General features: G+C 47.4%; 1 protein-coding gene across 1 annotated transcript; it reads right to left on the bottom strand.

The window, feature by feature from the left end:
- Window positions 1-293: 293 nt before the first annotated feature.
- Window positions 294-26,680, bottom strand: ATP1A1 (ATPase Na+/K+ transporting subunit alpha 1). The gene is made up of 23 exons (XM_052794267.1): window positions 26,466-26,680; window positions 19,790-19,897; window positions 18,499-18,558; window positions 17,279-17,482; window positions 16,810-16,923; window positions 16,139-16,273; window positions 15,824-15,941; window positions 14,604-14,872; window positions 13,354-13,552; window positions 11,819-11,928; window positions 10,249-10,383; window positions 9,504-9,696; window positions 8,830-9,005; window positions 8,151-8,287; window positions 6,129-6,279; window positions 5,419-5,587; window positions 4,647-4,801; window positions 4,167-4,290; window positions 3,238-3,383; window positions 2,981-3,111; window positions 2,308-2,409; window positions 1,092-1,183; window positions 294-631 (listed from the first exon to the last, which is right to left on the bottom strand). The coding sequence occupies exons 1-23, from the start codon at window positions 26,475-26,477 to the stop codon at window positions 603-605; spliced, it is 3,069 nt and encodes a 1,022-aa protein (XP_052650227.1). The 5' UTR covers window positions 26,478-26,680; the 3' UTR covers window positions 294-602.
- Window positions 26,681-27,901: the final 1,221 nt, after the last annotated feature.

Genomic DNA, 27,901 nt, shown 5'->3' with positions numbered 1-27,901 from the left:
AGAAAGTAACCACGATGCATAGTTAGATGCCAGCAAGCCTCCTGAGCTTTAGGCTTTGAAATGCAAGTGTTTGCAAGCAGTTTGTCACATTAGGCACTGAACTACAGAGTGGGATACATCACGGCTTTTAAAAACTGCATATGCTGTTGCCTCCGGGTCAAGCAGCTCTGCTTCCCTGCTGCAAAAATGGGAAGCCAAGAGCTAACCCATGCTGTCACCACCACACCCTAAGCAGGGAGGGGAGGCTGCTCTGAACCATTTTGCCTTGAGAAAAACATCCACCTAAGACCATGTGGGGGCATCCTCTTATAATCCATCTTTATTTGTAAAAATCCACATATAAAATCTTCAGTTTCCTTTTACAAAAACAAAAAGGCACATAAAACTACTCAAACTCTCATCCCCATGGACTGATGGTCGGACACTCCCCCCACCCCAACCTCCCCCTTGCTTTCTCCTCCAGTCCATGTTTCTTCATGTTTCCTTTCGTTTCAGCTCGCTCCTGTCCAGGAAGTTCTGCACTTGCAAAGATGAAGTACACACACAGGGGAGATGGTGGAGAGGTGGCATGGGCTGTGCGTGGAATGTTTTACAGGTGCTTTTTAGTAGTAGGTCTCTTTTTCCACCCAACCTAAAGGAAAAGGAGGGAGAAAGCAGAGTTAGTCTTAAGGCAGACCAGGTTATGAGGTTCACAAGAGCTCCTTTTATAAGCTCTGGAAACTTGCACTGTAGCACCTGAGCTAGTAAGTGACCTGCCACGATGGAAACGTCTTGCCAAACTGTTGATGTGCTGCAGCTTTCAGGCCCTATTCCAGCTTTCTAGAACTACCCGAGCTTTAATCAGTCTTTTCCATCTACTTCAGTGCATTGCTACTTTCATATACTGCAGGATAATGCAGGGAGAGGGACAGAGAAAGTCCTTAATTTGAACTAACTGCACTATTTAATGCTGAGGAAGGGAAAACACAGCAAAATACACCCCTGCATAGGGCTCAGCACTGGGGGTCCCTGAGCATTATCAGAGCTTCTACAGAACTTGGCAGCATGAAGAGGTGGGGAAGGAAACACACAGATTAGCAGCATATTCTTACCACCAGGGTTGCGTCTGATAATGAGCTTTCTGACTTCATCATACAGGAATATGAGGAGGGAGTATGGGAAAGCGCAGAACCACCAGGTTGGCCTGTTTGGGAGAGGAGACAGTGAGAACGCAGGCAGTGGAGATGCTCTTTGCCTAGCAGAGCTCTGACTTGATGGCACAGAAGAGTGGAGGAAGGCTGGCACGTCCCAGCTTGCCAGCGTACCAGCTCCCACAAGGCTGTGGTTCAGCCGAGAATCCTCCAAGCCAAGAATTACCACCAAGTTTTCTGCTGCAATAGGTTAATCCGCTTTTGGGATATTAATTCCAACACGAGGTGCGTCACAGCACCTTTGTTCATCTCTGTACCAGCACCTCCCCACCTATTAATCTAGGAATATTTCCTCTAAGTACACATAACCTTTGTGCCCACAGCCTTGCTCGCTTAAACCGTATTGGTTTCCCTTACAATTTACACATGCTAACATCTAGCTGCTGCAGGCACTGGGCAGAGGCCAGCTTTCTTGTCAGGAAATGCTCACACTTCAGCATCAAACTCCAGACAACACTTCTGAAGGGAACGCAAGATGTACCAGGATTTTTTTTGCCATGAGAATTTCATGGCACTTAAGCCAGAGGACTGTTTGAAGTTTGAGACTAAACCCTGCCATGAAATGTTGCATGCTGTTGAGCAATAATGCTTAAGATGTTGGCACCCTCCCAACTGTTAGGAAAGTTACTGTGCGCCAACTGGTCATCTGCAGCTATGTAGCATCTTTCAAAAGACTTTACTACTTGTGCTATTTCTGTGGAAGGTAGAAAAATGCACAAGATGTCATCACCAGTTCTTTAGTAAAGAACAGTCCCTTGGCCTATGGAGGCTTTCTGGCTTTCTTTGGAGGTACAGTCCCCTACCCATAAAAATACCCCATGCAAGTAAGTACAAGAGCAGCTGCACTACAGCGCACTGGTACAAGTTGTGTTGCTAGTTTTTAGTGGGGCAAACTGCAGGCTCCCCACAAACTTTCCATAAGCAGTAAAGAAAAGCAAACCCCTGGCGTGCCACATTACAGCAAAGGATCACTCACACCCTCTAGGCTGAGCTCTTCTGGGTTAAGACTAGGTTTCATGACCCACAAGCTCACAACTACTTTTTATCCATCTCACCACCCAAGCACTATTGTTCTGTGGTACACAGCCTGCTGCACAAAAAGCATGACGCAACTTACTTGAGAGGGTACATCCTTAGAGCAACATCCATCCCAGGGCAGTAGGAGAGGAAGGCAGCCAGAGCAGTCTCCTCAAAGAGACCAAATATTAAGATCTTGTTCCTAGTAGAAACAGGAAAGCAGTCAGGGACTTTCACAGATGAAATCCTAAAAAAACACCTAGTGGCCACATGGTAGTGAATGGAAACAGACATTCTGGGCTAGACCAGAAGTCCATCAGGTGGGGACTATCAGGCCATCCAAGCTGATGGCACGGTTGTCACAAGGGTCTTTTATGTCTCTAGACAGAGATATTCCAGTTCACAACTAAGTCAACCAGCAATTGCTTTCATCACAAATTCAGGTGGCTGGGGTTCACGCCACCAGGTCTCTTGATACACCAGCTGCTCTGCTGCCGCACAAGGCTGTGTGCTGGAGTACGTCACTAGCCTCTGAGGTGGGCTACCTCCCACAGATAATGCCAGCAGAAGTCAGCGTTTCACTGTCTCAGCCTGACAACTGTAGCAGGTACTACAAGAGAGCACCCAGTCCCTCTTATTCACTGCCAAGGCACCAGACTGTTCAAGACTTATGCCAAGATGCCCAGACGCTGCTGGGACGAAGAACTAGAATGCCGTGTGCTGGAGAATACGCAGAGTCCCATTCTAAATCCTCCATGGGCAGCCTCACTTACTTCATCCCCTGCTGGAAGACAGAGTTTCTTCGGGTCTTACAAATGATCAAGTCCGCCCACTGCACAACCACAATGCTGACAAAGAAGGCTGTATGGCAAGTGAACTCCACTATTTTCCTCTGTTCGTAGGTCTAGGAAGCAGACAAAGCAGAGAGCACTCGTTCAGACATGCTGCCTTTGCTCTCTGGTGCTCACACCAAGTTCAGCAGGCATTAGTATTCTGGCTGGCAGCCTCTAAGCTGTGCCTCAAAACTTACCCATTGCTGCCCATAGCTGTCTTCCACATCGTTAATCCATCGGTCATCCCACTGAACTCTGATCCCTAGCAAGCCAGAAGGCCAGAAACCATTCTCTGCCATGATTACAAAATAGGTAAAGAAACCTCCAAGGGCCTGGATCATACCTAAACAGACAAGAAAGGATGATAAAACTGATGAAGCTACTGTGTGGTGCAATTGTAACAGAAAGCAGTTTGCAGGAGACCCCAACCACCTAAAAAATTACTCCTTGTGGGGCTCAGTCTGCCAAACAGCAGCTATAGAAATAGTTCACACTAACATCAAATTCAGCTGCAACCCTTTTGCTGAGCGGCTTCTGCTCCCAACTTTGTACAGAGTTACTTCTGTTCTGCCCTGTGCTGTGATGGCATGGTACTCAAGGACACAAGATAAAACTCCCTTTGTATTCTCATTAAGCCTTGCCCACCCCCAACCCTTGCAAAATACAGTCAAGAAGGTTCCCAAGGTCTGCTGCAATTAAGCATGAGCTCCCGTCCTGTGAACTGGGCACATCTCTGTAGCTGCCTTTAATCAAGGCTCCTAATACTGTGTGTTTAGGGATACGCTGGAGAGAATCCTTTACTTCTAATTAAACTAACAATGGGATCTATGTTCTTGCTGAACAAGTCTGAACCAGAGGAGAGCTGGTTGTCAGCCAGTTCCTTTACAGCGCTATGCAATTAAACAAAATTACTGTGAAAGCGATTCAATGGATCAAGCTGCACAAGCCACCGCTATGTGCCATGGGGGCAGAATCACGGCAAGTTCTTAACAGCCTGAGGTTCTGGTTTACACATCCCAAACCTCAACCCTACCAAAATAAGCAGAAAAGTCACTGACTCAGGATGGTGTATAACCCCCGCTACCACCAAGTTCAAATCAGTGCCAGAGAAAACAGACCAGCTTACCAATCTGCCCATAGGCCATGCTGATCAGCCGTTCATTCACCAGCTTGTCTGTTTTGGGATTTCTGGGCTGCCTCTTCATGATGTCACTCTCTGCTTGCTCATATGCCAGGGAGATAGCAGGGACCTTCGCAAGTGGTAGAACTGCTGTTAGAACTGTTTCAATTTTCCACTGTGTATAGCCTTCCCTGCCCCATGTTTTCAGCCTGAGAAACAGCACTGCCTGAAAGCCCTAGCTGTAGTGTTCAAGGAAGGACCTTACCACCTTCCCCATCCCCAGTTTGTCCTTACATGGAACTGAAGGATCCTCAGACTCAGAGCCATGAGACAGGGAGTGTGGATTAAGGGAATATCAAATGGTCGCTTGTTTTAAATCAGAACACTAGAGAAAACCGTATTTAAGCATTTTCCTTCTACCTGTCCTTTCTTTAGGATACCTAAGAACACCCACATTTCTTCTTGAGACAAAAAAAAGACATTCACCATGTCAGTGCCCAAGTCAATGCAGAGGATGGTGACTGTTCCCAGTGGAAGGGGTATGTTCGCAATGATGAAGATCAGGAACGGCGTGATTTCAGGAATGTTACTGGTCAAGGTGTAAGCAATAGACTTCTTCAGGTTATCAAAGATCAGACGCCCTGGGGCAAGGAAGAGAGAACATAACTCTCACTTATCAGCAGAAGGCAGCCAAGTAGCTCATAGGCAGCTTCAGTGGTAACACTGAAAGGCAAAATGCTAGTGCAGCAAACCGAAGAGGTCTCTTGCATGTAAGGGTGAGACTGTGTGCTCCACCACAGCATCACCTATACAGAGTAACATTTCTGGTCACAGCAATCAGGCTTCACTGCATACAGCAGTAAGATACTAAGCCCTGGTTTCTGAAGATCATCAAGAGCCCCTGGAGGTATCCTCTGTTCTGCTCCTTTGAGAGCTACTGCTCCATCAGGGAGGAAAATGTGTCAGACTCAGCTGGCAAAGATGACTGTAGGGTCAGTGTTAGGCAAAAGGACAAAGTAGCTTTTGTTACTCAGCTGCTTTCTACTGTTACCCATCCCAAAGGGTCATGCTGGTCCCATGGAAAGGGAGAAGACTTTGAATGGAGGAGGGAAGTGCTGTCCTCCTTGAAAACACTTGTCATGGAGACAAGCTCAAATAAAGGAGGGCCCTCCAGACACCTTTATTTCAGAGGGAATGAGTAAGTAACATTGCCAAAGCACGTCACTTCGCCACCACTGCACACAAGTGATAAACTCACCTTCTTCAACCCCAGTGACAATGGAAGCAAAGTTGTCATCCAGCAGAATCATGTCAGCTGCCTGCTTGGAGACGTCTGAGCCAGCAATACCCATAGCAACACCAATGTCAGCCTTTTTCAGGGCTGGGGAATCATTCACACCATCACCTGTGACTGCTACAATGGCACCCTAGTCAAAGAGAGGGATATAAAGACTGAAATCATCATGTAAGATGTTTTGGGCAGAAAAAGCTTTCTTCTGTCTTTCAGGAGATGAAGCATAAAAATCCCTATTTCACTTTGCTGTAAAGAGACCTCAGTTTCTCCTTGCCCTCCCCTCACCCCTTTCCCCATTCTGATCAGGCTTATCAGAGAACCATACTGCTCTCTCCAAAGGAGATGTTGGAGAATATCTAAACTTGTTGAATCCTCTGCCAAGCATCTCCAGAGCATTTAGGAATTAAGTGTGTTAAACATCCTAGGATCAGAAGAAAGCCTCAGTACAAACCGAAGGTGTTTTCCTGCAAGACCCTTTTATTTATGTATTGTACAGCAGCCAGCCATCAGCAGCTGAAGGCTGCTGACAGATTGAGATCTAGTCTGGCCCTTTACCTGAAGGCACTGAGAAGAATAAGCCCTGCCACTTCAGAAGGCAGCACTGGTTAGTAGTTTATATATCTACATGTCTGGGGATTTCTCCGATATGAAATCCTTGGACTCCCTCTCTTTACCTGTCGCTGACAGCCTTCCACAATTATAAGCTTCTGCTGAGGAGATGTTCTGGCAAAGACAATTTCTGTATGATGAATCAGGATGTCATCCAGTTGCTCACTAGTCATGTCCTTCAAATCTGAGCCATGAACAACACAAGCTTTGGCATCCCTGCAATCAAGAAACAATATAATGTTTTACTTCACAAGTTAAACTAAGTTTCTCCTTAGTTGTATTTGCCCCTTAAAACTATGGCTCTTCAGTGCTCTAGGGAAAGACCAACGCCTGCTGTGACTGAATACTAACCCAGGCAGCCTCTGCACAAAAGTTTGATGCTCCAAGTTTAAAAGGTAGATGGGGAACACAGACAACAAGACAGTGCCAAGCAACAGCAAAAAACCCCATGAGCAGACTAATTCTTTCTATGGCTTTTTAAAATGCATCAAGGCAAAGACTAGTTATTTCCACAGCTCCTGGCCTCTCTGCAAGAAAGGAACCCCTGGCTCAGGCAGTTAGCTTCCAACATCACAAGAGATGCTGTGGGCTTCTGCAGGCAATCCTTTTTGCAATAGACTGATGATCTACATGTGGCTCTTCACAGAGAGAGCTCACGCAATGCCAGCTCAGACTATTTTACACTCTTCAGCAACAAAAGCATGCAACGTTATATTTAGACTGGTTTGGTACCCTGCATGCTACAGCAAACTACCACCTCTCTAACCCAGCATACCATCCCTTATAGGTCTAGAAGACTATCCACACAGCTCGTGCTATCACCCAGTTTAGACAGGGAAATTCCTTCCCCACCCTTACAGCCAGCTGCTGACCTGCTCAGTCACACAGCCCAGTGATCCCCAGCCTGCATTGCTAGGTTGTGAAGTTACCCTCAAAAAAAAAAAAAAAAAAAAAAGAATTCAGTCACAATACTTGTCTTCCCCAAGCAATTTCATTCCACAGGGTGTCTCTATTCACAGTTCATAAGCTACATGGCTACCCTCCAGCCCAAACACAGGCTGGGTCAAGCTAAGCAATGCAGACAGCCCAGCCATTCTGCAAACAGCCCGCTTATGCCAAAGCACATTTTCTGAGGATGCCTCAGTTCTGCACTAGGCTATGAAGGCAAACATTAACCCCTAAGAGGAAAGAATTCCATTGTCACATTTATTCTGCTTGTAGCTACTGACTAGTGCCAATTCCTCTACCCAGTCCAAATCCTGCTCCCTTTGCCCACCTACAATCAGACCCAGAAAAGAGTCTGAGAGCAGGAGGGACAGAACTGGGCTTTGAATGATCAAGTTTAGAAGTGGCATTTCAGTTCTTCTCTCTAAACAGCATAAACCAGTTAAAGAGAGTTTACTTTCGGTAGCACATTCAGTCTGGATTGTGACTAACAAACTAGGCATTTTCTTTTTACCAGAGTTTTCCCATGAATCTGTAAGTTATCTTACTAAATACGCTTGATTAAGTATATGTTTGGGGGCAAAACTAGACCTAGCCTCTGTTTAAAGATCTGGAATCACAGGAGCATGTGGTTTCAGGCTCTGCAGCAGCATTGCTCAAAACAGTCCCCAAACAGCCACCTCCCTCCCCCATGCCGTTTTAGATACTTTTTCCTGCCTGCTACGTTGGGCCAGTACATGGTGCTTGTGCAGCGACATGAACCAGGCAGGGCAAATGCTTAGCTCAAGGGGAAAAATTCAGCCCCCCGAAAGACTCCACCCAGCCAGCTGTTTCTTTCCCCCAGCATGGGGACAGACCATCAGGACAGGCAGGGCAGAGAAAGGACAGAAGAAACTGCCCGAGTTTCCTGTATCGAGCTTGCTCCTAACTAATTCCTGTGCACAAGAGACATGCACATTCAAGACAGCCTTTTGCATTCTTCACATAACTCATGATACACTCTGAGGAGCCACAACATGCTGAGCTAAGCAGATGCCAAGCTTTTCATATCTAGGGAGAGATGCTGAGGGATTATCCAAGGCAAGGAGAGAGGCAAATGCTTAATTCTTTGAACAGCTCTGGCCTTCCCCACCAGTCAGTACCTAGGGTTGACCTGGCTGACAGGAATGTTGAGTCGAGCAGCAATATCTTCTACTGTTTCATTGCCCTCGGAGATGATGCCGACACCCTTGGCAATGGCTTTGGCTGTGATCGGATGGTCTCCAGTAACCATGATAACCTGAAATGCAAACAGACCGCCGTGAAAGCCTTGCCGGTACTGCAGAGCAACACTGCCCAAAAGGCAGGTTCCCTTGAGACTGAAAAGGCCACGTGGCTTTTGTTCTACTAGCAAGCCCTGGCACAGAGCATGCCTGAGGTACAGGCAGTAACCTGTTACCAGTATGCAAGGGATTGAGGTGGATAGAAGACAAAGAAAATTGTTAATACTGAGTCAATAGATCTAGTTCCGTTTCCAGCCTGTGCTTTGCTCCCTCGTCTCAGTCAGTACTGTGGGACATGCAGAACACACCTGAGCCAAATCACATGCTTGGGGACACCATGCCATCAGCACCTGCCAGTGCCCTAGCAGTCTGGAGTCTAACTCATTTTTCAGTCCATTAACATACAATCATTTGTAACTCAAATGAAGCCTGAAGTAGTACTAGTTAAAACCTGATCAATACGTCTCTTCATTCACATTACAGCAACACAGAGAGTAACAGAAGCCCTTTGTATCTACAGGTATAGAGCAAGGTGATTTTCAACCCTGAAATAAACTACCTTGATCCCAGCGCTTCTGCATTTGCCAACAGCATCTGGCACAGCAGCACGAGGAGGGTCAATCATAGACATCAGTCCTACAAAGCAGAGTTTGTCTACAGGAAAGTTCACGTCGTCTGTATCAAACTGGAAGCCTTCAGGGAACTGGTCATCAGGCAGAGCCAAGTGACAGAATCCTGTAACACATCAAACCCATGTTTACTCTGTTCCTACGTATCAGGACGCAGAGAGAGCAAACGCTTATTGCTTCTGCAAACAGCTACGCAAGAATAACAGGGCAGCATCAGAGGTTTAGCCAGGGCTATTGAGGCAGGAGTCACACTCATATTCTGATAACTAATAGCTGTTGCTAGGTGCCCAGACACAGCTTGGTTCACATGCAGTGGAGCAAATCTAATACCATGTGGCCCCGTGGAGACTGAAGGTACCAAATGCTTTGCTTCATTTTGATCTAGGCGACCCAGCTGCTGGGCAAGACAAGACCCTGCAGGCTGCCTTTTAGATTAAAGGCTAAAGACAGGACTGTTCCTATGTGAATTGCTGAAGTGACCTTGACTCAACACTATGGTTACACTGCAGGAACAGAGTACAACCCTCCACTTAATCTGTGGGGACTCCGCACAGGAGCATGAGGGACAAATCTTTCCCCATTTATTAAGGCTGCTTTTCCTTACCTAACACTCTCTCCCCAAGGCCTCCCAACTCAAGGTAGGCATTCTGAAAAGCATCTTTCATTTCCTCATCTAGTGATTGCTCTTTGCCATGAATAAGAATGGTGCTGCAGCGATCCAAGATCCTCTCTGGAGCTCCCTTCATCACCAGCAAGTAACGGGATTCTGATGGATTTGCATTTTTGTGGATAGACAGCTAGGGTGGAAGAAATAAAACTGTTTTATTGACGTGTACCACAAAGGTCACAAGTAATCACCATCGATCAGTGTTTTGTGACTAGCTCAGGACAGTTTGATATTCTGCTCTAGTTTTCATTTACCCACAACTTTAAAGAGGTTCACAAACTAAGGAATTACTACATTTTTTTTTAACATTAACATATAACCACAGATGTTGCAATGGCCTTTTTTATATCCAAGTTCCACCTGTTAAGGTAATTTCCCAGCAATTCATTCCTATTCCCAGATTTGAGTTCTTCCATTCTCCATGCACTATGGCTGCACAGGTAGGAAGCATGTCTGGTCTTTGCTCAGCAGCTGACACCTTAGTGTCAAGGCAGCTCCAGAAGCTCTTACACAGTGTAACTAAATATGGTCCGTTAACTTAAATTTATAGTCTTGAGCAGTCTACAAGCAAGCAATGGCTAGACAAGATTTTGGCACCAAAACAAGTTTTGAGGCACACTGCGTGCAAATTTATGTTAAGTGCTTCACATAGCAGCTCTCGCTCAAGAGGACACATGCTTACCTGGTACTTGTTGGTAGAGTTAAATGGTATTTCCACCACTTTGGGATACCTTTCTCTCATCTCCTTGACAGAACCACAGCACAATTCAATGCATTTCAGAAGTGCAGACTCAGAGGCGTCTCCTGCCACTGCTCTCTGAGGAAAGAAACAACTATCAAAGCGTACATCCCAGCAGACTCACCACAGAAGATCTGATATTTCAAAAAAAAAAAAGTGTATTCATCTCTGCCCAGTCCCAGCTTCTACATAACATGATACGAGAGCAAAGAATAAATAATTCTATTATCCAGTACTGACAAATACTGCATTTCAGAATGCCAGGCCTCCCAGCCTGAGAGAGCAGCAGTCTTCTGGTGCAAAAGTCAAGAAGCCCTTTTAAAGGGGGCTAAAGAAAGTCAGGTAGGCAGGTGCAGTCAGAGAAAGAGAGGCTGAAGGGTAAACTTTAAGAACTGCTGTAAGTTGCTTCCCATGAAGAATAGCAAATGTGAGATGAAGACTGATGACATGCACACAGAAAGACTTGTATGGGCTCTCCCACCCCAATATAAGATCAGCTTATCAAGCCTCTGGCAGGTAAGATTTAATCTGTCCATGCCTCCTGCCCCATAAAGTTAGCACTGGTAGAGATTGTAGATGGGGGTTCTCAGCCCTGGACATCTGTGTGTTCTCAATGTCCTGCTTGAGTTTCCTTTGCTGCAATTTAAACCAAATATTTCTTGCCCTTCTGGTCTCTTTGTCCATGAGAAATTTTTTTTTTTTTTTTTTTCTCGTTTTTATACTGCTTTTTGGTATCTAAAGACTTTCAAGACTCCCCCCTCCCAAGTCTTCCTTGGATGGAAAGAACTCCAGCTCTTTATCTTAGGTCTAAAAAACATGACATGAAGTTATAGTCAGAGAAGTGCTAGGGAAAAATAGTTTTTCCATCACTTCTGTTACCACAGCATCAGAACACCCTTGGGAAGTTTACTAAGCAACATGACTGATGTTTGACAGGTTATAAGCACTTTACAGTTAATTTCAGCCCTTGCTGGGTCACAGTTCAGAAGCAGGAATCTGAATTGATGTTATGCTATCATTTGCACCAGCGCTGAACCAGCAAAAGCTTAAAAAGTCAAGACTTGCCAGTGAGAACAGACTGGCTAAAGACAAACAGTCTCCCACGACTGCTGCTCCCCCAGCTCTGGTGTCTACTTCTCCCAGCTCCCAGAACCATGTGTTTGTAGCTTTTAAGTGTACAAATGCCAGAGATAGCGATTCTTGGAACAGCCAGACATTGGGAAATGCCTAGGAAAGCTTTCTGGTCTTTCCTAGCCCTGTCTGAATTGTCTGACCTCCCAAACAGACTGTAGATGCTAGTGGATGGCAGGGAGTCTGCTGTGGGAAATGTCTTCCCAGTCTCATCTCCTCTGCCCACAGCACATCTCCTACAAGAGTGCCAGACTGCAGAAAAGATTAGGAATGGCAGATACCTCTACTTTGCAGGTTCCTGTGACCCACAGGATGTAGTCTCACTACCACTATGGGAACATGGTGGTGGGGAACAGGACAAACGTTTCTTTTAGGAACTCACCTTAAGAATTGGTACATTTTCCTGGTTGGCCTGAAACACAGCACGGTTGCAGAGACCTGCAACTCTGGACAATGCACTCCAAGTAGCTGAGCTCTTGTCAAAGGAAGCACCTGAAAGCCAAGGAAGAATGTCAATAAGCCCAAAATCCCACAGGCTTAAGAGCAAGAAACCTTTACCTTAGAAACAGGAAACAGAGCCTGTTGGCACACTACATCTCTTTCAATCCTCCTCCCTTCCCAGGTACTTGAGGAGTAGCTGATTATTTTAAGACCAGAGGGTGAAATACCAACAGTGCAAGAGAACACCTCTGCTTTCAAGATTCCAGTAATGGCTGCATCCAGCAGCAGCAGAGGCCATGCTGACAGAGCCAAGGAATTCTGGACAGATAACAATCTTTCAGAGAGGCTTGAGTCAGGGATGCTGGGTTCCACCTCCAGGTTTTCTCACTTTATCTATCACCCAGGAACTGGATGAAATAGCTCCCAAAGGAACAATGCTTAAATAAAGATACTGCTTCTCCCATGCTGGCTCTTAAGTTGGCTCCAAGGGAGATGAACTGAACAGACAGTTAACTGATAAGCTAGTGTACTTTCCATGAAGTGAAGTCTTCTAGGTTTATTTCTATTGCAGCCAAGCCAACCGTTGCCAGGCCAAAACTGAGTGCTTCCACTTTATTTATAGCTTGTTACTTTGCACTAGTGTTAAAGACAAAAAAAACTGCTTTACTGTTCTTGAAGTGGTTCAGGCAAGCACAATGTTTTGGAGTGGTTGGGGGCAGGGTGCAGCACCACCACTGGAAAAAGTTTATGCTAATAATGTGTTGCAAGCACAACATTTCACAAGGTAGATGACAGCTAGGAAACTCCTGAATTTGGTTGTACTAAACAGTTCTGGAGAGATAAGTACCTCCTCAATTGCACAGCACACTGAGATTTCAGATTCTTATCAGTGTCTAGAAGAAACTTCCTGCTGAAGTCTTACAGTCACTTCATTCATTGCTACCGCTCTGCAAACACAACGAGGATGTTCTGGGAAAACCCCTGTTCGAGGGCAGCCATCTAGTTCAACATGGGAAATTTCCATCTATGTCCAGTTTATTAGACCCAATTTATTATCAGAGTCAACACCTCTGCTTCCCACACTTTCAGCAGACTTAAGATGGGGCAATTTAATCAGATACACTTCGGCAAAAATAATCAGGTACTTTGAAGTACAGAACAGCAAATATTTCTACATACAGGACAAACATAAGGGGCTGAACATTCAAGAGGCTCAAATTCCAATGGAGTAATTCTGAGCAAAAGCAGCCTATATGGAGTCTGATTAAACAAAACTGTGGTACAGTGCAAAGCTTTTTATGTGTTACTGCAAGTCTTTTAAGGCTCATTGTAGATCATATGTTAGAAGTCCTTGCACTATGAACTTCACTTGGACTGGAGAGCTAGAAAGATGGGTTCTTAGAAGTACAAGTGTACAAGAAGCCCCAGAAAAAGCCATTTTTTAATGAAATGCCTCAAGTGCAGAGATGGTCTTACCACTCTGGTTCTCGGTAGTATCAGCCTCATGAATCTGATTGTCAAACCACATGTGTGCAACCGTCATGCGATTCTGTGTCAGAGTGCCTGTTTTGTCAGAGCAGATAGTGGATGTGGAGCCCAGGGTTTCCACAGCTTCCAGGTTCTTCACCAAGCAGTTCTTACGAGCCATACGCTTGGCTGTTAGTGTCAGACATACCTGGAGACAAGGAAGAAGACAACAGGTTAGATGTGCTTGGCACTAATACACTGCTACCCAACTCACTGTGGGCATGGAATGACGACCAGCTTATGTGCCCTGCAGCAATTCCCTAACTCCATGCCCACCCTGCCAACGTAAAATAAATAGCAACATTTAGGCCCAGCTGCTAGGTTTAAATGACACATTTTCCTCATCACAAAACCTCCAGAAAAGGACTCACAAGGCTTCAGTCCCCAGCTTCTCAGTGCATTAGGAAGGAAATAACATGCCCCAGACTAACATTTTAGTTAAAGTTGCAGTTCCCTAATCATAAGAACTCTCAAAATACGTGAAGGCAGGTCACATACGAGAAGGCCCAAAATAGCTCTGGTGATAGGGCTGCAACCTACTGGTGTAGGAAGTGAGCAGCCCCAGCTACCCTTTCTTGCCAGAGGCTCTTAACCTGCTTCCAGCTCCCAACTGTTCACTCCCCAGCTCAGCTGCTGCTCTGCTTCCTAAGGCTGTATGGAAGCCTCTAGCCCTGTCCACCACCACCCTCTACACAGCCGAGCACACCTAGATACTCCCACCAGCTCTTCAGGAAACCAAACTTACAAGAACCTCTGCCAGGTCCCAGATCAAAAGCTGGGACTAGAGTGAAGCTTGCTGGATGCTCTGCCAGCCCTTCAGGGTTGGAGGGGCTGGTGTGCCTGTGAGTATAGAGGCCCCGAACAGTTGTAACAGGAAGGCCTCTTCTTGCCACAGAAAAAGGCAAGACAAGTCCAGAACTCCTAGTCTTGCTCACTTTAGTTCTATGATGCCAAGCCTCTGTGCAGGTCTAGCTTAGGGACTCATCTTCATTAGAAAAACAGCTGCAGAACTTGACACTGATACAGGCAACTAGTCTGAATACACCAAATTTATAAAGCCTAGCCCTACACACACACCACAGAGCTCCTTCCATTACTTTAGTGTTTACCCCTGTGAAAGCGCACTGATCATGAAGCACTCCGCTTCCTTAAGAACCATATACGTAACTCATTCAATCTTTTTTACCAGCTTCACTCACCGTGACAGTTGCAAGCAGCCCCTCAGGGACGTTGGCAACAATGATCCCGATGAGGAAGATTACAGCCTCCAGCCATGTGTACTCAAGGATGAGTGACAGGATGAAGAAGGAGACACCCAGGAACACAGCCACTCCAGTGATGAGGTGGATAAAGTGCTCGATCTCCATGGCAATTGGAGTTTTCCCACCTTCCAGTCCAGAAGCCAGACTGGCGATACGGCCCATCACAGTGCGATCCCCAGTGCTAATGACAATGCCACGGGCAGTGCCTAGAAGAGAGACAGGTTTTAGAAAACAAAAACCCTTCCCAAAACACACTAAACTCAGTTTGTTCAGCCTGTCCTAGAGTTTAGCGAGCTTTGCCCAAAATAATGCAGGTAGGCATTCCAATGGCCAAAGTCTCCCACTGCAGCCTTTTTCACTCTAGCAGCGTGAGAAATAAATGGAGATAAGTGCTGCACAGGATTCTCACGTGACTGGTCAAGCTGTATGCCCTCTGCCTTCTATCCCAGGGAATCAAGTGCCAATTGCAGGGAATGAGAGGAAGCCATCTTCAAGAAGTAGACAGCATTCTCTTCCCTTCTGTAAGGGCTCATTTTCTTTCCCTGAGGCTCTTGAGAAAGATCAAGAATATCCTTCAGTTTTGCTGGGTTGGGTTTTTTTGGGGGGTGGGAAAGAACAGGGGACAGTCTGCTGGTAAGAATCTGTCTGGAGAGGACACAATAGGAGTCAGGCAGAATTCTACACCATCACTGAACAGTCACACCTTGACACCCTGCGGGTGTGGAAAAGATGCTCTGGGCTTCAGCACAGAGTACCTACCACCATACCGCTGCAACAGGAAGTTCTGCCAGAGATGTGTGAAGCTCCTGCTTTCTGCAGCAGCTGGAGTATTTCTTATAGCTCTGCCTAACCATTTGCATTCACATTACGTTATCTGCACTTTAGCGCTGCTGTAATAAGGCAGTCATGCTTTAAGACATACCACCCCTCTAGGAGCAGCTACAAAGAAAAAACAGTAGCGCTGTGGAGCCTTCTTTGCCCATTGTATGGTATTGCAGTTGGAATGGGCAAAGCCTTTACTGGGAACCTCCAGCCTGCTCTTGCATGGTAGGAGTAGGCTACCAACTAACACACTGAACTCACACAGCATTTGCATTGTTTACCTATGCAGTTCAATCACTAGCATTGTCAATACTTTATAGGGGAGAGTCACATACCTTCCACACAGTTGGTGGAAAAGAAAGCAATGTTCCTGGTCTCCAGCGGGTTCTCATTGGAGAAGTCTGGAGACCTCGTCTGAGGCTCCGATTCACCAGTAAGTGAGGAGTTATCCACCTACATGGAAGACATTACTTTGTCATACGCAAGCAGGCAGATGCCTTCCGCAATGAAAGCGGATAAAACACTAGGCTCTCCCCCCGCCCTTCTCTTCCACTCCACCACCCATTCACAGCATAGAAGACATTCTTCGAAACCAGACTAATTCATCATCCTTCATAATAAAGTTTTCAAACAGCGTGTCACTGCTGTACCTTGCAACCATGTGCAGATATGATCCGAAGGTCGGCTGGAATTCTGTCGCCTCCTTTCACCTCCACTAGATCTCCAACTACAACACCTTCAGCATTTATGCTGATCTTCTCACCATTCCTGACTACAAGAGCTTGCTGAAAGACAGTAAAGAAACAAACTATGTCAAAAGCAGCTCTTAAGGGGCTCAAAAGATCTGAGTGCCTTAAAATAATTGTGCTATGATTCTATGAGGTTTCTATTTGTACTAAGATATTTATCTCCAATATGTATGTTATTTTAGAAAAACAGCTATTTTTGTTTTCTTGGTATTAAAGTTCCTTGTTGCCAAGGTAACAGTAAGATAGTTAGGTACGATACAGACTATCCATGAAGGAATCTGAGTTTTAATACTTATCACACCAGTTACTGAACTCCCCAGGCTATCGAGAAAGTGTCCTCTGAATGTTAATAAGCTGGTGGAACTCACAGGGTGCCAGGAACTGGCCCTGGCCTATTAGCATAGTTACTTGGAGTATATAGAGGAAGGAGTCTCATAGACCCCTCGAAATTAAGAGCTAGTAACCCACACTAACAGCCAGGCCTTTTGCAATTGAAGTCGATGTTTAAAACAGTTAATAACCCCAAGCAAGCTACAGCTTGGCAGATCTCAAGGAAATGAGGTATTCCATACCTGAGGCACCATGTTCTTGAAGGACTCCATGATCTTGGAACTTTTTGCTTCTTGGTAATAAGAGAAACAGCCAGTTATGATAACCACAGCTGCCAACACAACACCCAGATACAGCTACAAGGAGCAGAGAAAGTGAGTCAGAGGACAGTCTGCCTGAGAGGCTTCCAGTTTGTCCAGATAAATTGCTTGGTATTTAAGTGCCCCATTACAAAGCATGGAGGTACTTGCAGTCTCTGTACATTTTGTACACAAAGGCCGTCCGCAAGCTAGTGTTGCTAACACAACACGAAGGAAGTCAGCTGTTCATTTCATTATGTGGAAGCACTCCAAGACATGTTAAGCTCACACACTGAATTTCCCATGCTTATGGGAAAAGCTTCTGGACTGAATGCTTAGAGGAAGTTAATCTGCTTTGAGCCAAACAGGCTGCTCAACCTGCCTTTGAAGTAAACCAGACATTTTTACTTACATTATCGTTGTTGGGTTCCTCCTCCATCACACTTTGTATGCCGTAAGCCAGAAAACATAGAATAGCACCAATCCACAACAGGAGCGAGAATCCTCCAAAGAGCTGCCGACAGAACTTTACCCATTCAGGAGTGGTGGGTGGGGGTGTGAGGGAATTTGGGCCATCGCGAGCCAAAATCTCAGCCGCACGTGCAGAAGTCAAACCCTAGAAGAGAGGTTCCTTTTATAAGCATTGTGGCAAGACTGACTGGGGAAGGTAGCCCTGAAATTGTTCATGTTCTACCACAGCAACAAGGAGATGCTAACAGGTAATGAGATCTCCACAGCTGCCAGGGCTCTGCAACACAAGTGCAGGATGTGAAAGCTGAATGCCAAAAGAGGAGCTATGGGGTGTTGGATGCTCCTTGAGGAGCCTGCAGGCCATGGGCCTACAAACACTGAAGAGGGGCAGGACAAGAAGGCTCCAGCAGCAGACTTTGAGCTCTGAGGAACAGCCCAGTGCAATCCATCCTATCAAATTATAGAACTAGTGAAAGCTGGGGGCCATAAAGATGATGACACTTTGGATTGGCCTTCCAGGAAGTTCAGCTTTCAGAAGCCAAGTTCTCTCACAGAAATATGCAAGTCTCTGTGCTGTTATAGAGTAAAAGCAGACTTGTTGCTATATGCAATCATGCAAAAAACACATCAAGCAAAACAAACAAGAGCAAAGGTGCAAAACTGCTGCAGTGCTTCTGCACTGGACTTTGATGTTAGCTAGGACATTTGCACACTTCTTACTATAAAAGGGTAAAATTTTAACTGCTACTAGCCATCATTAAATCTCTGGGCACGTGCTAGCTCACTAGACTACATCTGCAATATAACAAACATTTGCCTTTATTACAAGCTCCTTGGGAAAAAAAAATAAATCCAAGAATCAACTTGACCTTGGAACAAGTCAGAGGCAGATAACAGTGACTTTGTTAGAAACAAAGTCACTAAAGTATTGCAGCCAGGCTGTGCAGTGGGAGGACGACGAGAAGTATTTGTGAGCTTGACAGTTCTCCCAAAGTCTGGGAAACTTAACTGGAGGAGGGGAGATTAAACAAGAGAGGAAAAAAAGAAAAAAACCAACAAAAAAACCCAGACCACCCGGATCTCCCTTTGTGAAGTGCTCTGAGCCAAGACTGATCCTTTTCAGATCAGGGCAAGGAAAGAGGGAAAACAAAGTCTACCTACCCGACTCAAGTCTGTCCCATATTTACGATGAAGTTCATCAAGGCTCAGCTTGTGGTCATCCTGAAAGACGAGAAATGGTTGGGGAGGAAAGAGATCAGCAAAAGCTCAGCAAGTCCACCCCCCACCCCAGGTTTCCTATCTGTAACAGTTTGGTGAGATAGCAAGCCTCTAGCTCACCTTCTCTGTGAAGAAAATCTCAATCTCATTCCACAACTCAAAGCAGCCTCATCTTCAGCATTGTGTCTATTTGGATATGACATAACAGCTTTTTAAACAAACTCTGACTGTATCTCAGTGCAGTCTTTATGCCCCCAGATTCTGTGAAGCCTCAGTGGGGTGGTTGGTTGGTTGGTTTTTTTTTTTTGGGGGGGGGGGGGGGGGGTGAGGAGGGGAAAGGAAAAGAGTTAGGAAGGAAGGTAGGAATGTACAGAAGAAGATTAACCCTATAATTTCACACATTTTTAAGTAATGCTGCCAGCTTAAGCAGTGTTTCTTCCCCCAAAGAGGCTCCTTTTTGCAGCCAGGCTATTTTTCAATTGGATCCTATTGGTGCAGAGCAGTGCCTCACTTAAAAGGTTGTACTGGAGGGAGCAGATGCTTTCAGTTAGCATCACTACTGAACACAAAATTTCATCTTAAAGCAAGCTTTAGCATCCCCTCTCCCTAACAGAGGGGACAAAAATGTGAAAGCCCAGACTCAAATCCACAGCACAGAAATAAAACCTGCATCACCTTCAAGGAGAGCAGCTCTAAGCCGGATGATGCTCATAGACAGATGTATAGCACCATCCAACATTCACAGATGGGGAGGGGAGACACTTCCCACAGACTCAAACATGATTACAAGGAATAATACTGAGGTCAGTCTGAGCAGAGGCCAGCAGTAAATGGAGCTACACAGACTCAACTCCTCAGCTGGAATGAAAACAGCAGTCTCACTCATATGACAGGACAATAAAGCCTGCAATGCTGCTATCCAGACAGCGCTTGCCCGGGTGAGGAAATACAGCTACACTGTGCTATGGGTAATGCAGGCAAGCAGAGACTTGGGTTCTGTGTCAAGTGCCTTTTGAGAAGTGATGTTTTCGGGGCCTACTGCGTGGTCATCTTGGTGCTGAAACACTTGCAGCATGTCTGGCTTGGAGACAGAGGGGACAAGAAGGGAGATCAATGCCTTCAGTCACACCATGCTGTCAACACACCAGCTCTTTTCTCTTAGTCACACAAGGCACAGGGCTTTGGGGGTAGTAAACGTTCTTAAAGCTCCTCTTTCTGTGCCCTACACTCTTACCATTGTGACTTCCTTTTTAAGCTCATCCATGTCCCTCTCCTTCTTCCCCTTTTTCTTCTTTGCGCCATGCTCTGATGTAGCAGTGGGCTCATACTTGTCTCTTCCAGCCTGCAAGCAAAGACACAGTACTGTTAGAAACACCTTACAGTCAACTTCTACAGTAGTAGACATGAACTATGCACAGGAGACTGCCATGCAGACAAAATGATTACGGTTTATTAAAGTTATGCCACTTCAGTAAACAAACGAACAAGAAAAGAGCTAGTGAGCAGACAAGTGTGCTCAACAGCATCCCCAATACACAGATCACAGCCAGATATTGTGCAAGTCTAGCTAGGAGGAAAGCAAGCTACATGCTACTCAGTCTTGATGTGCGAGCCCCAGCTCAAGCTGAAACAGTGATGAAGAGCAGAAGAAACCAATTCCTGAGTGCATACGTATGTTCCCTTCAAGGCATTAACTTCTCCTCCCCCCTTTCAGTCTTCCACATCCTCTGGCAAGGAGCAGCCTATCAACTGAAGGTAAATAAGAGGTGGTATCTCTGACTGGTCGAATCTGGGGGTAAATTCCAACACTTTCATTCTCAGTTTGGCACTCTAGCTGGCTGGTTACGCAACAGAAATCTGCTTTCAATTTATGGCAGTTGGACCAGCAAGAATGGTATACAAAGCAGCAGGACACTTTCGCAGATTCAATCTGTGCTCAGTCCTGCTTACACTTCACAGAGCAGATGATTCGCTTAAAGCCTCTTTATTCAGATGGATTTTCATTCACTGTCATTATGGTTAATTCTACATGAAATCATGCAGAGATTTAGGTCTTGTCACGATGGGGTAAACAAGCATCTACAGACAAACAAGTCATGATGTAGCACATATAAACATCACTTAAAAGACAAAAAAAAAAAGTACATAAGAGTTACAGGCAGAAATAATCCTGAACCGCAAGAAGTTTAGACACCCTGTGCGATACCAAAACCAGGTACCAGTACAGCCTCGCAGTGCAGTTCCTTCATTAAGTACTCCATACATTTCCTGACTCTTACAAGCCTCCAACAGCAGCTTTTTCCTCCCTTCCCTTCTGCATGGGTCCTATTACATCCCTGCCAAGTTTTATGCGATGAGGTTTTCACCCAATAAGATCCCCGAGAAGTGTTTTGAGATGAAACAGCAGTTAGTGGCACCAGAGTCAAACCGTTAACAAGATTAAGAAAAGGTTTCAAAGGCATCGCCTTGCTTGATCTTTGCATGAGCACCTCAAATCACAAACTGGATTCCAGAGAGCGATCTGGACACAGAAACTATTGTTAGGATCCAAGAACAGTCCTGTTGAGCGGCAAGCACAGGAAATTTTTATTATTTACTCCAAGAGAAGTAGAAAACAAAACCAAAAGTGAAACTACACACACAAAAAAGGAAAAAAGTAATGACTTTTCTAAAAGAACCCATCTAGACAAGGATTTTTATTGTTCCAAGAAAGCTCTGTGCACACCACTGCAGCCGTGGTCATACATTTCACATGCACAGAAGCCCTCTCTTGCCCTGTTCAGTAAAGGCAGGCTTTGCATCCCCCATATCCTTGCATGCAGCTAGAGCTGTGCAATGGAAACAGTTTTCAGTAAGTGCAACAGAGGCGAGCTGTTTGCCTCCTCTCGTCTAGGAAAAGGACACAGAACTACAGACTGTCAGCATTCCTAACATTCTCTTCCCTGCACCTAAATTCCCATTTCAATTCTTAAAAAAAAAAGCAAAAGCCACAGAACTTAAACTATCACGGTCCTCGCATTCCAGCATCACAAGAATTTGCCATAGGGCAATTCACAAAAAGTCACCATGAAGCATCTCTCTTCTTAAGTCTCCAAAGGAAACAACTTTGATTTCTGCTAGAGCTCTAGCAGACAAGTCCAAACACACTCCTGCACAAAACACATGCTTCTTGATTACTGCTTGGAGACAAGATGTGATTTCTAATGAAGGTGAAGGAGCTGGTGCCTTGACTAGCAGTCCCTCACCTTCAGCTTCACCCCTTCCCCCCAGAAAAGGTTGGCAAGCTCTTGCAGGTGATCTAAAAACCTCCTGGTACTTTGAAACTTCTGTGAGAAGTACAGTTACTCAGCTTGTCGGGGGCAGCGGTGGTGAAGAGCACAGGAACGTAGGAGTGTTTAGCCCTTTCAGCCGCAGAGACAACCTACAAGTGGGCAAACACGGAAAAGGCTCACCGCCCTTGTTCAAGCATCATTTGCTTAAAAAAAACCTGAACGAAAACCCCAGCGATCAGCTGCAGTCAGGACAAAAAGCGGATAGTTACTCCTTTCTTTAAGCACCCAAGTATTTGGGTCTTAATGAAGTCCATCTTACCGAGGAGCTCAGAGTTACACAGTTAAAAAAAAAAAATAAATAAAAAGAAAGCACAATACCTTCCCTTCTGTTACTTTAGTACCACATCCCACCCTTACAGAAAAGGTAAGTCAGTAGAATCAGTTTCAGCTCTTACTATAGGATCATTTCATGCAGAGTCTGAACTTCCCACTCCATCATTCAAATCTAAGCTTGACACAGACCGGAGTCAAAGTCCTGCCCCTGTTCTGTGCCTTCAGGGCCATTGTCTCTCTTTTGGCAAGATGAACCCGATCTGTTCAAGAAAGACTTGTGCTGGCTGGGCTGCCAGGGACAAGGGGTTCATCCCACCCCTCAGCGCTGTAGGATTTCCCAGCTCTCCCCTCCTTTTCCTGCCATACGAGGAGAAGGCAGCCTACAGTACTCCAGATTCACATCTTACGGAGAATTAATCACATGGCCTGAACACAAAGGAAGGTCTGTCTCATCAGAAATGTCACCCCTGTTACTTGACTTAGCCTAGGAACTCTGACTCATCAAAACTGCCACAGAAAAAAACCAACACAGCTTTTTTTTTTTCCATGCAAGATTTTTTTTTCCATTGGCTTAAGCACAACATTTGTACACACCAGTATAAGAAGTTTTATACAGCCCCCAGAAAATCCTGTTGTCTTTCAGATACAGCTTATGCTTTTCCGCTCTGGACTAATTGAGCCATTCATGGCTGATGTTCTCAACACAAGCCATGATTGACCAGGAAACGGGAGGGGTGCAAATCAGCAGACAAACTCAGAAGTACCCTATTCTAACATCACCTAATCCAACAAGAAATGTCAAGCAACAGCCAAAATAAATTACACAGTCTCTGGAGGCCTGGTCTGTTCTAGTACTTATGTCATTATAATCAACTGTGTAGAGAAAACAGAAAAGTTACTGTCCTGCTGCCTCATGAGACAGTCTCCAGTAAATATATTAACCAGATGAGTCATGATACGGACTATGCCTATTGGACTGGAAACACCACTCCATGACCCTATGTAATCTTACCAAGGGATGTGAATGCCTTCTCTGGATCCTTCTTACTCCCTCCGAAGAGCTGTGTTCAATCTCCTATCTTTAACCACGAGTCTAACCAACCGCATCAATTGAACAGACTCTCAGCATCTAGGACAGTACAAAGCAGTTTTTACTCAACAGCTATTAATTGCTCATTGTGAGCAGACTGCTGCTTCCCAAATTACGGAAGGACAAGCTCTCCTGCCACAACGAGGAATCTAAACCTTGCAAGGGTTTTCATCATCAGGGTAAAAACAGGACCACCCACACACCTTAAGACTTCTCTGGATATTAGCACAAACATCTCCACTTCTCGTGGAGCTGCTTGAAGACCCAAATGCAGAGCTGGCCTTCCAAATGCCACTGCTGCACAGCTGAGCAGCCCCTCCTGGTTTTTCGGCGCTGTGCCAACTACAGACTGTCATCTCCCACACTTCTTTGCCTGGAATGTTAGCGCATCTCTACCACCAATCCAGACATCTCTAGCAGTCAAACACATGAAGATCAGTAGACTGGACACAGTTCTCCCCCAGAGGAGCTGGTGACTTGACCTACCCCTTGAAAAGGCCTGTGTGAAGCATGACCTTCTGCAGTTTTCAGCAGGTCAGGATCCCACTGCGTTGTGGGATTGCAAGCCGCAGGTACAGACCACTTGCCAGAGACCCTTCATCCTGTTACACTGCTGTCGCAAAAACATGCCTTGACTGGACCCAGGGTTTTCTCTGGCAAAAGGAGTATCCTCTAGCCATTGTAATAAAAAGCAGGAATGAAAAAGATGGGGGAGGGGCAGAGTAATATATTAAGATTTCTTAATCGCACCAGATAAGGATCGCTTTAATTTGCGTAATTTTTCCTCAGTTGGTGCATTATGCAGTAAGCCTTCCTAGTTTCTGACAGGAAAAAAACCCCTTAACTGGGGTTCAGGCATTAGCACTGACCTCCAGAAGCAACTCACAGCACACACTAATGATCGTGTGCTGTGCCTATGCGGCGAGGGAGACAGAGCGAGGGAGACACAGCGAAACACGCTGCTGTCCGCAGACAGTTTCCAGGCACCTCTGAACAGAAATGAAATCCCGTCTGCCTTCCTCCACTACGCACACCCCCTTGGATAATCTGCTTTTTGGGCTGAACAACATTCCCCTGCAGCTCACGGCCCTCCCCTCGTCCCGTTACCATTTAAAGTAAAACAGACACTCCGCTCGGCTTCTCCTCACAGCCACAAAGACAAGGAACTTGTTCTCTCACACTTAACGCTCTTACTTTCTCTTCCATCGCATGCTCCCATGGGAAAGAGGTTTCCTTTTCGGGCACCCCAACTTGGGGCAGGCACATGCTGTTCAGCGTTCCATCCACACAGTGCCTTTTTCACAACCTTGCTCTCTCACATCCTCATTTTTCTGGTCCCCAACTACCCACATGCATTCTCAACACTAAATGAACAAGTCTTGTGACTTACTACCAGAAAGCCTAAGGCAGCCATACACTGCTGGATTATCCCTTGTGTCGGCGCTTCAGCTTCAGGCCAATTGCTCTATTATCCATGCAACCTACGAAATTTGAAATGGAAGCAAGACAGCTAACAGCCTTCTATATTAGAAAGCATTTGTGCCTCCTATTAGTCCAGCCAAGGCAGCCTAAGCCCCTGAAGCCTTTTGCACTACAGTCATACGTACACACACAAGCCTAAGGCTTCTTTGACGATTTAAAGCATCCAGAGGACTGCAGCAACACCAAAACCCCTCTCAATGTTTTATCTCTTAGGTGACCTCTTAGTGTGCACGCTGCCTGTTGCCCACCAAACTGAAATACATCACGCTGGGCTGCCAAGCATCAAAAGGACTTCACTGAGGAAAAAAACCACCCCCCCCAAATCCTGAAAACCCACCCCACACACTCCTCAACCCCCATTTCCAAGTAACTGTCCATTCAGCCATGTTCTTGCAGCTCCCCTACTATTCACACGGCTATGTCAACATTGCCACCATTGTACCGCAGCGATGAGGACAACGCAAAGTCAAGTCCATGTTTGAACAGCGCTTGGGAAGCGCAGAACACCTGTAGGCAGGGACACGCCACCACCTCAGCATCTCACGGCCCTGCGTGGTTACCCTCTCCTCGAGCAGCGGAGAGATTTGGGAATTTTCCAGGAGCAAGTCTAAAACAAAAGTAAGTAAAAGTCTACCCACATCCAACTATACAAGCTACACAGGGAAGTATTTGAAGGGAAAAAAACAAACATCCAAACAATAAAACCCAGCAACTAGTCTTTACTTTTTCAACATAAAATAAAAACAGAGCGACCCAAGAGGTGTTTCTGCTCCGCACACGGGTGTTTGATCACAACATCCCACTTCAAAAAGTCTTCACGCCTGTTTTCGAGCGTGGAGCTTCACATCCACTTTTCCTTAGTCAAAAGATACGGTCTGAATTAAGGGCTTCTCCTCCTTGTGGGTTACAAGGTGGAAACAACGCCGGTACAGGGCAGAAACCGCTGCACGGCCTTCCGTGAGGCTTTTATCACCCCAATTAACAGGATAATCACGACAAAGTCAGGGGCCATCGCCTCCCTCCTGCCACCATCTCCCAGCACGCCCTCACCGCTGCCAATAGGCAAATTAGCCCTAATAAACCCTAATAATCCTCACAACTCCCCTTCCCCCCCCCCGGCCCTCGTGTCTCGAGAAGTCTAAAGTACTCTTACGAGACAAGGGGAGCAGCCACGCTCCGCAGCTCAGCTCCAAAAGGGCATCAGATAACACCAGCCCCGGGGGCTGCGGGCCCCGCGGGCGGGAGGCCCTTTTTCGGGGGGGGGGGGGGGGACACACGACACAGACACACACACGACGTTAAGAAGAAGGCGGCGGGGTTTGGTTCCCCCCCCCCCCCCCCTTCCCTGCCCAGCCTCCACCGGCAACAGGGCCCCCTCCGCGGCCATGTCTGCGGCCGGGCCGGCGGGGAGAGGCCGCCGGAGTCCCGTCCCCCCCCATTCCCGCTCCCGTTACTTCCTCTACCGGCGGCGGGAGGCACGTTGTTCGGTACGGGGTGGGGGGGTGGGGGGGTGGCAGGCGGCACCGGCACCGCCCTCTAACGGCCGTTACCGGCCCTCACACACGACGTGGCCTCCCCAGACAAAGCGGAGCCCCGCCCGCCCTCAGCCCTGAAGGGAAAAGGGGGTGACCGGTCAACCGCCCGGCTCCTTGAATTTCCCACTCCCGGCCGCACGCCCACGCCCCGGCCACGCGCTCCGCCCCGCTCAACCCGCCCGCGTCCCCGCCGCTCACCCCTCTGCCCATGGTGCCGGGGCGACTGCGTGCGGGTCAGGCGGCTGGGGGGCGAGGAACGGGGCTCAGCGGCGCCACGTGTCCCGCCCGGCGGCAGGTGCGGAACAACAGCAGCGCCCCGGCCGCCGCTCCCCTTCTTCTCCTTCTCCTTCCTCCTCCTCGGCGGCGGCTCCTCTCCTTCGCCTCGCCCCCCCGCCCCGGATCGCTCCTCTCTGTCGCTGCAGCCACCCGCAGCTCCGAGAGCCGCCGGCTTCCCGCCGCATAAAAGAACCCTCGCTACGCACCGCCCCGCCCCGGCTCCCCGCCGCACCGCCCCTCTGAGGCGGCGGGTCGGCGGAGACGGGCCGGGCCGGGCTGTGGGCGGGAGCGGTGCCCGCCGGGGCCGGCCCTGGCTGCACCTTGGGGTTCTCACCTCGGCTGGCCCCGCCGCGCCTCACCGGGGGGAGAGGGAGGAGGATCGGGGTTCGGGGGCTCCTTCCGCGACGGGGAAAGTTCTTCCCGCCCTCCCGGGGGCGAGGCCGGGCCGGGCCGGGCTTCAGCGCCGCCGCCATGGCGGGCCGCGCCTCAAGCCCCGCTGCCTCCCCTGCCTGAGGGGAGCCCGCCCCGCCGTCGCGGCCGCCTGGAGTCTCGGCCTGCCCCGTGGGTTTCCCGCCGGTCTTGCATCCCCCCCTGCTTCACACGGAGGGGCAGGGGACCTCCGTGGAGGGGGTCATTTCCACTCAAAGCTGAGCCCGTGCCGCTGCTGTGGGGGGCTGCGCCGTGAGGGACGGGCGTGGGTGGCACGGCGCCCGCCACGCTTCGGAGTGGGCGACCCCGTAAGCTGGGAGATGGCGCGGTACACGCGCCAGAAGCCGGTTTAGAGCGTGGCGATCGGCACGCTTGGTGATCAAGGGCTCGGTGAAGAGTTACGGGGCGCCTTTCTGCCGCTCGGGGAGACGGCCTGCCCAGGGGACAGTCGTCTTTGCCTTACGCTTCAAATTCTGGGAAAGGCGGGTGCAGAAGTTGTGACTGTTTGTCTGATCGCTTTGCTTTTTACTTCTGTCTAGATTCCCTGGCAAAGAAAATCGGTTCCTGCTCTTTTTCGTTCTTGATGGCTTAGTAGAACCTCGAGGACCCTGTATGAGCTTGGAAATGAGAAAGTGTTTCAGCAGCCTCTTCCCCGCAGGAGGCTTCACCTGCCAAGGGCCCCCAAAATTAGCTGGGAACTTTCCTGCAGAGGAAGAACATAGTTACGGCACTTCCCTGCTAAGCAGGGCTTGAAGCTCCCCTCCACAGGAGAAGAGAACTGAATTCAGGTCTCAAACATCCTGGACAAGAGCTTGCTCATCAAAGTGTTTGCCCACAGACCCATATATGTAAGGGGAAAGAATGCCACTACCACCATCACGGTTCTTTAAAAGGTGGTGGAGGCACCACACCGCTGGTGGGGCTTGATC

The sequence above is a fragment of the Harpia harpyja genome, chromosome 8, assembly GCF_026419915.1.
Source record: "Harpia harpyja isolate bHarHar1 chromosome 8, bHarHar1 primary haplotype, whole genome shotgun sequence".
NCBI lineage: Eukaryota > Metazoa > Chordata > Aves > Accipitriformes > Accipitridae > Harpia > Harpia harpyja.
The sequence above is the reverse complement of the archived record's forward strand: the minus strand, read 5'-3'. Positions and strand labels throughout refer to the sequence as shown.